A 9,821-nucleotide genomic window follows, 5' to 3' on the forward strand; every position below is an offset into this window, starting at 1 on the left:
CAGAGCATCAACAGGGAGACGCGAGAAGGTGGGAGTGGTGCTTTGGTTAGCCAAAAGATTGCATGTTGCGCTCACATTACACCCCACCTAAGTTGTTCTCGAGAACATCTGTGGTCAGTGTGGGTCACATTTTTACTGTCCTATAAATCTCCCCCGGCATTCTCCCAGTGACGCCAGTTTTGTTATTCCACCTCTCCCTGCATGTTGTTTAGCGGTCTCGTTTCCTCCCTGCTAGATCCGTGCGTCAGGGTCAAATGAAACCGAGACAGCGCGTTCAAAAGCTGAAACAGGTACGCACACTAAGTAAGCACATATCCTCTGGCCTAAGTTTGCCCCTCACCTTTCTCCCTCAATCTCAATACCTCCAGGGCCTCGGTAGTGTAGCTCAAAGACCCGAAGAAAGAAAGAAAGAACGAGAGAAAGAAAGAGAGCAGCCCCCACTTCTCCTTCTTCCTCACTGATCATGTACAAGCAGGGGTGGGGGGTGGCTTTGATCTCCCCTGTCCCCTTGAGAGCCACAGTGAGGTGGGAGTGCAGTGTGACGGCTGTGGTACACGTTAGCTCTGATTAAAGGGAAATATGCATCACCGTATAGCGCTTTCCTTTTTATCTGCGCCTGCGATGTGGTGCGATGGCGACGCTAGATTGGGCCCCGATATGTACTGATGTCGCAGCTTTATCTGTGTTCCACCGGAGCTGAAAGCCACCTGAAGTTGAGTCACTCTCATTTGAAACCTTTGAGTCCTCATAAAGTAGTTTGACGAAGTTGAGGAGCTGAACCTAGCTGAGGTTGTTTTTGAGTCTGGGGAGTTGCTCTCGCCCTCTCTCTCTCTCTCTGGGCTGCTGCTTGTTTGAGTAGCGGCAGAAGTCACGGCAGAAGTGCCCTTTGACCTTTTGATACAGGGTCATGTGCCCCCAAATCAATTAGAGCAGAGGGCCTGCATTCCACGCTGGTGTGGCAATGACTACCAGGGCTGGGCACTGCAGCAGGGCAGGGAAGACGGCATGGAAACTAACAGGAAGTGCAGCGCGTGAAGTAGTTGTGCCTCTCTGTTGACAGAAAAGATTGATTTCGTGTTTCTTTCTTCTCCAAATGCTTCTTCCAAAGCTTCGAAAAGACAAGCAGAGAAGGGAAGAAAGTGAGATCATTACTAATGTCGTCTCCATTCATTAAATATGAAGCCGTCACAAGGCACGCAGCTAACGTTTCCACGCTCCTCGCAGAACATCCTCACCTTTCTCTGAACCTCAGCAGTCTTCGTCTTTCAAAAACGGTCTCCAGCCCACTATCATGTTGCGTTTTTAAGCCGTTTTTTTTGTAATGTGGATCATTCGCGGTCTGTCTCGTAAAAAAGAAACACAGCAATGTGCATTTCAAACCAAAACGTTTGCACACATATCTGTAGGTTTGACTATGTTATGACGCTAAAGCGGACAGATGGAGGGTCCGTTGGGAGGGGAGGAGCACAGAGGTAAGGCATATGTAGGCTGTTAAAGCCCTTTGGCTCACCCACTTTGCTTGACCCTTAAATACTGCACACATGCACACACCTTTCCGCAGTAAAATATCAATTAATGCCATTCTCTGAGCCTCTTCTGATGGATACACAGTGATTCCGCCCTCCTGTCTGCCATGACCCTTCGCTCAATCTGTCGGTTTTTTCCAACAGTAGTCGAGGCGGTCGCGTCTGCAGGGTATTAAGTGTGTATGGCTTTATCCCATATTCTGCTTTTAACATGGTAAACATTATACCTGCTTAACAGAAGACTGTAAATAACTGTTTTGTACTTTTTGACTCTTAAGTGTTGTTATCACTGTAAACTGTGTATCTCAAGGTTTTGAGGTTGGCTTCTTGGGCTTTAGAAAAATAATGACGGGCATTTTCCGCTTTTTTCTGACATTTTTTAGGCAAAACAATAGATAATAATTTCTTTTGTCCCATATTTCCAGACATGTGTTTCTAAGGCCTAGACACTCAATAGGTGGAAATTTAAATACAACCTGAGTGACACATCCGGATCATGTCACCTCAGCTGTCATCTCTCAGGGGCTTGTAGCTGCAGTTAGCAAGCTTGAATTTGTGTCTATTTTACCCAAGGACAGCACAAGACCAATGGTGGCAGCCATGGTGAAGAGTGGCATGGTGAAACTTCATGACACCAAACATGCCCATTTTGAAAAGGATTCTGTGTCGCATGCTTTTTGTGTACACAGATCTCAACTTAAATATTAAACTGTCCTGGACCCATGACACTGTGGATGGACCTGTAACACTTGTATCCGAGTATCCACGTTGTAAGAAAACACTACAGTCACAATGTCCTCAACAAAGCATATATTTATTCTCATAAACATCAGGTTCTTCAGGTACACAAACAGTCACAAGCACAAACACTTTCAGTCTTTTTTCTTCTTCTTTTTTTTTTTTTTTTTTTAAAACACAGTCAACATATTTAGTGAGCCAAACACATTATATCACCTAATGTGGGATTTGTCACTTTCCGACTTGTGCTGACTGTCATGTATGTTTCTCACCTAACTGAGGAAAGAAGAGTCTGACCCTTAATTCTTTCACTTCCTGGTTTGTGTTGAGGGCTTGAAAACAAAGGACAGTTCACTGATGAACACTCAAACCTGGCATTCAATGAACAGTAGTACAGTATACTGTAGTTTACCCACTCAGTGCGACATGTACACATCAGTGCTTTGCCCTTCATTCACAGTCCTACGTTTTGTGTCAGAAACATAAGGACAGCTCTACATGGCTTTTGTTGCCACTTTTGGCAATGATATATTCATCTCTCGTCTCCCTCCTCCACTGTGACAGAACAAAGCAGCTGATTCACTAGTTACTCTATGTAAATATATATACTTTTTTCTCAATATATCTATATATTCTATCTATAGAATAAGTCTATATAGCATATATATATACTTTTGGTAGGGTTTTTAAAACGTTCAGGTACATTCACTTGACCCTGTGATGTTTTTTTTTCTTCATGTGAAAGATAAACAGACAAATGTTAGCAGAGCTACTTGCCATGTAGTAATGGCCTCCCAACCAAGAAACAAGACATTAAGCAACCCCCCAAATGAGAAGAAGCAAACACAACCAATGTCTCAATGCTGGTTCTTTAAGGACCAACAACAAGCATAAATATACTAAAAGACCCCTGTATTAATCTAGTATAAAATAGCATATTTTTCTGGACTTGACAACAGTTTATATCAACTCTAATAATAGAGTCTGGGTGCACACAATTCCACAGGTGCGTACATGAGCTGGCAACAACAGGCAGGCAATTCGATGGTTTCCTTTGCCTATTTACGAAGTCAACAAATTCTGTCAGTGGTTAAAAAGCTTAAATGCAAAACTCACTTCTACAATCACCAGTGTGAAAAGACCTTGGCATATCACAGAATACACATTTAGGCATTAACCAACAAGTCAAGGAGATAGAACTTGGTCTACGGAGGACCGCACTGACGATAAGCCACATTACGCATGAACACCGATTTTTTTTTTTCAGAAGGCCACAAGGATGTCACTCGGGTGCTGGTTAGGAAAGTGTTCCTTCATGGGTCCAGGTTGACGGAGGACCCTAATACTGCCCTTAATTCAGACAGTGAAAGTTCAAGTCATAGCTGAAAATATTGAATTTCCGTTACAGGAGCAATACCACATCAAATGATTGCGTACGGATACTGATCTCGTCTTTAACCTGTAATAATCCAAGGCCAATAGATACATTGTCAGCCAGTGTGACAGTAGACAGTGTGCCCTTGTTACGTGATTTACATTTCTCAATATTCCAAAGGGTCAGTCCACCCAAATTAAAAAAAAAAAAATACTTACTTTCACATTGTGTTATCTAGCCATGCAGATCTGGTAGTTTCAGTCGAGACGTCCTCTTTGAAATTTCTGTCTCCGCTGCAATTTTGTTCGTGGTGCTCACATTTAAAAACAATTTAAAAAAGAAGTTGTGGAGCCCCCGTGGCTTTGACCATGAACCGACCACGAACCGACCATGCAATTTGTCAGGTTCAAATCCGGCCAGGAACCTTTGTTGTTGTACTCAAGGCATAAAGTGGAGGCAGATATCTCAGCGCAGATATCTCAAAGACTAAGCACATATAACCAAATTATCTGCATGGCTAGATACCACAAGTGGTTTTTGGATGACGACCCTTTAACAGTTTTACTGTGTCAGCTAGGTTATAAATTACCCTTTGAAACATTTAAATAAGCAGTAGAAAAAAATAATCCAACAGGATATTAAATACATACCTTCAAACAAAATAGTCCAAAAACAGAACAGTGCAATCAAAATAACATGAAAAATATTGTTTATAAAATTGGATTCTCTGACCTAGAGAGAATATCCCTTATGAATTGTAGCACAAAGATCACTTTTCACCGTTGGCTTGATATTCTTTTTCCTTGTTTCTCTCTTTCTTTTGGACCAAGTCAAATGCCTCAACTGGTGAAAGATGAAACTTGTGGTAGAAGACACAAGAGAAAACTCTCCATCCCTGTGCTGCTAATTGTTAGGACTGAGTGTGTATGAGGAGGAGCCACAATGAAGGGCTTCATGCCCATCTAAGGGCTAGGCTGGATAGTGTGGGCTTGGAGCCGGAGTGTCCAGATCCCCGTCTGCCTCACCCTCTTCCTGGCCGGAGTACGAGCTCAGGGCGTCCCACAGCAGGCTGGGCTGCTCACAGTGGTGGCAACTCCTCCAGTGCTCCATAACCCCCTCCTTAGTGTCTAACACCTCGCTGCAGAGCACACAGTTAAAGGCTGCGCCTGCTGCAAGGACCCCTAGGCCTCCACCGCTATCTGGTAATGAGAGTGTCCCGCTGTCTTCCCCTTCCCTTCCATGGTGGTGGGACATGATGTGCCTCTTAAGCTTGGAGAAAGAGAAAAACTCCTCATCACAACTGCCGCACTTGACCAGGTTGCGCCTCTCATTGAGCTGCCGCCAGTAGTGGGCAGCATGCTTCACCAGCTCATTCTCAGCCTCGCGGCCACCCCGCTGGGGTTGGTTGTCATGAAGTCGAACCTGGACCTCCTCCCCATGCACATACAGCAAGTGCATCTTCATGTCGGCAAAGGTGGGAGTGATGGCCTGGCAGCGGCCGCATTTAATCTGCAGCTCCACTGGGTCTTCACGATCCTGCTCATCTGATGTCTCTGGGGAGTTGGCCCTGGTGAGAAAATTAATTAATAATGCTTATTTGCAACTTTGTTAAGGCTGTTTGGAAAAAAGCATTGTCAGGCAATCAATCAATATCTTTAGCCATTTAATCTATATGCTGACATCTGTGCATAAAACCTGCTACAAGGTTAAAGTCACAAAGGTGTATGTGTTCATGAGTCATCTCAATCGGTAATAATCTCACCCCTCCACAGACAAGTCATCCTCATGATGGCTGATGGACGGCTCCACGGTCAGCACCACTTTGTGGACCTCTCTCAGATGACTGAAATAAACCCCCACATATCCAAAGGCCTTCTCGCAGAACTCACAGCCTAGAGACCGACGTGGGCGTACCTCAGAATGGTGAAGCTTCATGTGGGTGCTCAGGCTCCCGGAGTGAGCGTATGCTTTGCGGCAGACTGGGCAGACATAGGGCCGAGTGTTGGTGTGACTGTTCATGTGGCTCTGGAGGTGATGCTTGAACTGGAAACAGCGGCTGCAGGTGGGGCAACGGTGGAGTGGACGGCTGCCTATGAACACTCTTGGATGGGATGCACCTCTCAGGTGGAGGGTTACTGGGGCTGGTTGGGGTGGACAGTCCAGGGCCTTGGTTGTGGTAGTGGTGGGGAGCTGATGACCAAGTACAAGCTCCTGTTCTTGGCCATCTGGGGTAAGGGCAGGCAAACTAACCAGTTGGGGAACTGTCTCCATAACCAACATGGGCTTGGGTCGGATGCTGCGGTACTTCTTTGAAATATCAACTTCCTTTTGTTTGGAGCCTGGAGCAACTGCTGTCGGTTTCTCTGGGACCCTTCTACGGAAGAAAGACAAGGACCTCTTCTTTCTGGCCTCAAATGCCAAGATGTCTTCCATCGTCTTTCTTTTCCTCCCCCTCTTCTTGCCAGGTGGTTTCTGGAGGGTTCCCAACACGGGCATGAGTGTGGTCTTGGCCTGGGGCTGTAAAGTGGAGTTTGGCACCTGGTTGTGACCCAAGGCTTCAACTGTCTCGAGGGTCTTGGATGTAGGATCTAAGGGGCTAGTAAGTCCTGTCTGGCTAGAGAAACCCTTCTTCTCTGGGGATATATTGCTGAGCTTGGCAGCTGGAATGAGGGTGCTCTTCATTTTAGAGTAGGGCAGGATGGGCAGTTTACCCTTAGGTGGGGATGGGATAATCTGGACTGCTTTGCTGAAGATGGCTGGGGACAGGACAGTGATACTGCTCTGAGGCTGGGCTGTAGTGGGCTTAGATTGGCACAGCCTCACTGTAGTCTTACTTTCCTCCAGAGATTTGCCTGGGGAGCTTTTGACAGCAGCAGGGGGGTACTGGAGGTTCTGAATAAGGCCAGTTGTAGCAGGTTGTTCGGAGCCATCAGTTGCTCGCTCTAACTGAGAACCCGGGTACAGGACAGCATTGTCTGGGAGTAGAGCAGTGACAGAGATGTCAGAGGAGGCTGGGTCAATCAGAATTACCTGCTCTGAAGGCTCTTCTTTGGGCACTAGGGTTTCCTTTATGTGCTTTGAATCTGGCTGTTTTTTCTTCATCACTGTTGATGCCCCACTTACCACTGACTTGGTCTGCGCTGTCACAGCAACCTTGGAGGCTGTTTTCACCCTGGCACCTAGTGGTGGTGATCTGACCTTATCTGTGGTCCCCTTGCTCCTTACTGGCTGGTATCTGGGAATGGGCAACTTGAGGTTCTTTTGAATTGACTGGGTTTGTTGCTGTGGTGTCTGAGAGGATACAGAAGGGGGCAGCGCCACCAGAGAGAAAGTGCCATCCTGACCTGCTATTTGCATCAGTGCATAGTTTTGGGTGGGCACAATGATGGACTTGGGGCTGGAGGTGGTGGTAGCCTCAGGGAGGGCAGAGGGAGGCTGGCAGGACAGGACCGCAGGGGAGGGGGAGGGCACCACGGCCGGGGCCTTAGGGGCAATGCTCCGGAACTGAAGGCTCTTCATCTGAAGGGCCGGACTCACTGGCTACCGACTGAAAGAGAAATACAAAAGAAACTCAGTTTTATTAGTTATTGCACTGAGACTGGTTAGCCTTTCCAGCCTTAACTTGCCCTTTTAGCCCTAACTCCTTTACCTCAAGTTTCCACATCAACAGTAACAGCAAACATTGCGACATCAACATGTAGGACTGCAGTATTAAATCTGTTTGAGCTAACATACTTACAGGAATAACCGAGTTGGCTACACGGCTTCCTGCACAAGTGTGACAAGCTATTACCCATGTCTCTCTGGTCACACACAGCAGACTCCCTTTGCCCCAGGCTAAGGACAGACTGCCCCCTTTGATTTGGACTCAGCATACAGCATGCTGGGGCTCTGCGGGGGGCTCCTTATACCACCCCCCTACTTCCTGGAAGGATCAGCCGGTGGAGCGTGAAAGCTGCCCAACGGCAGGATCTTTACCAGATGAAGAGGGGCTCCCCTCTCATCTCCCCCTCCACTGACCAGCACTGCAACCTGGCCCGAGGCAATGAGGATGCCCCTGAGAGTAGCGTTGGATTTACTTTATGATCCGTTGTTCACAAATGACGTTTCATGGTTATCCAACGGAGATGAAGCTGTTCCACTCTGTGGACTGTGTTGATACAAAATACTACTGAGGTCTATGGGGAAACTATAACCTCAGAGTGAGGTTTTAAACAAGTCTATATTATCTAAATCTACTGTACAGTTTCCATCCATCAATCAAAAGCCACAAGTATGGCTTTAAAAACAAAGGCAAAATTCCCTTCATTTATGTAAATACTGTATCTTTATATCAAAAGGAGGGAGAGATTACAGTGGAATGCTTCAAAAGACCTAATTGTAAACAGACTCTGAGGCTTGAATTTCACATTATGACCTGACTTTCAATAGCTGCGTTTGATACGGGTTCCAACTCCACTCTGTTATACTAATCAGCATAAAGTGCAACAATCTGGAGGTGTCACAAAAGGCAAATATTCAACAACATAATACATACAATAATACAACTCCCCCCCCCCCCCCCCCCCCCCCCCCCCCCCGTATTCGTTTTCAAAGTAGTCTGGGCAAGAAAGCTTTATATCTTCAAAAAGAAGAAGAGGACAAGAGAAACTGCAGAGGGCATATTGTTTAACAGCTGGAAGTGTTTCTGTGCGCAGAGATTATTTATACAGTACCCCGACCGCATTACGACTCCATAAAACTGGAGATATTCCTTCTCTGTGTGGATAGTTGACTCCAGTTTGACTGTGACTTTGGCTGAACACAGAGTGGAATAAAACCATGGGATGTGTGTTCCTCTGGGCATTTTATGTAGCTATATAGAAAGTGGGAGAAAGGGGTCGAGGCAACGCTTGGCGATTCATTCTAACATGTGAAGTACACAGTTGGACATGAGGAAGGGGGAAAAAAAAAAAAAGGTGTGTGTATCAACAGCTGGAGAAGCAGCCAGTAGGCCTATAATCCTTTTGTCACAGATGATTCAGCAGACGTCACCTGACACCAAGTAACTCCACACAAAAACAAGTTCAGCTTTACTATATCCGTTTGTCTCATTCCACCTGGAAAAGTAGTAACGGAACTGGAGCAGCATGGTCAGTGCAGGAGGACGTCGTGTTTGAACTTTATTACTTGGAGACCTCTAAAATGTCAATGCATTTGACATTAGACAATAAAACCACACTGAACTCATCGTCGTCGTCATCCTAAGAAGATAGGAGATAAGGCAAGAAGCACTTACCAAACACAAAGCCTGTCCGGACAGTTTTTCTCATTAATATGCAAATGTGTTCGGCAAGGTGATCCAACATCTAATCTGAGCATGTACACTGATGTTTCTGTCATGTACAGATCTCGAGTTGCTGTGTTCACAAGCATCAGTACAAAAGACGTGTTTGCACAGATGGAAAGATGTCACCACGAAAAGCATGTGGCAGGAGGAAGTAGGGACAGGAAGAAACATGAGGAAATAGACAGCAAATATCTAAAAAAAAAAAAAAAATGTCAGCAACAGCTGCAGTAGCTCTGAGTGAAATGCTAATGTCAGCATGCTGATGTTTAGCAGGTGATGTTTACCATTTACTATACACAAAGTCCAGCTGAGGCTGATGGGAATGTCATTCGTTTGAGGTATTTGGTCATAAACCTGATGATGGCGCTAGATGGAAAGTTGAACCAAATTCCAAGAGTCAAACAGTGTCTGGAAACCATGAATGTCTGTATCAAAACAGCGTGCCAGTCCACCCAGTAGATGTTGAGATATTTCACTGGAAAAGTGAAAACCAAAAAATAATGATGGAAGACGCTGCCTACTATATCAAATAGGACAGTCCAAAACAGTGGCTTATCGTGAAGCATGCAAACCATTTCACAACCAATGGCAATGACATTTTGTTCATTTACTATACAATTGTGTTTTCACAGTCAGGCTAGATTTTCAAATTTGTTTGGGAGATAGACAATGGTAAGAAAAAGCTGCCCAGACAAACTGTATCTGTAACTGATCCTACAACAGCTGGTATTTTCGCACTACAGCAAGCTTGCTTGACACAGGCTCACGCTCTGAACTCTACTCTAGGAAGTACACCGATACAACAAGTGAGTGTCGGTGATGATAACCTGTCTTCTTTACTGGTGTTGGCCGA

General features: G+C 45.6%; 1 protein-coding gene across 1 annotated transcript; it reads right to left on the reverse strand.

Moving 5' to 3' along the window:
* Positions 1 to 2,321: 2,321 nt before the first annotated feature.
* Positions 2,322 to 7,158, reverse strand: znf438 (zinc finger protein 438). The gene is made up of 2 exons (XM_070928414.1): positions 5,402 to 7,158; positions 2,322 to 5,206 (listed from the first exon to the last, which is right to left on the reverse strand). The coding sequence occupies exons 1-2, from the start codon at positions 7,156 to 7,158 to the stop codon at positions 4,609 to 4,611; spliced, it is 2,355 nt and encodes a 784-aa protein (XP_070784515.1). The 3' UTR covers positions 2,322 to 4,608.
* Positions 7,159 to 9,821: the final 2,663 nt, after the last annotated feature.

Source organism: Enoplosus armatus, chromosome 21 (assembly GCF_043641665.1).
Source record: "Enoplosus armatus isolate fEnoArm2 chromosome 21, fEnoArm2.hap1, whole genome shotgun sequence".
In the NCBI taxonomy this organism is placed as follows: domain Eukaryota; kingdom Metazoa; phylum Chordata; class Actinopteri; order Centrarchiformes; family Enoplosidae; genus Enoplosus; species Enoplosus armatus.

Bases quoted from the DNA above. Each gene is read 5' to 3' on its own strand.
- znf438 (XM_070928414.1), bottom strand. From the start codon at position 7,158: ATGAAGAGCCTTCAGTTCCGGAGCATTGCCCCTAAGGCCCCGGCCGTG. The intron at 5,207-5,401 runs GTGAGATTATTA...TTTTCTCACCAG, and splicing joins GATGACTTGTCTGTGGAGGG to GGCCAACTCCCCAGAGACAT.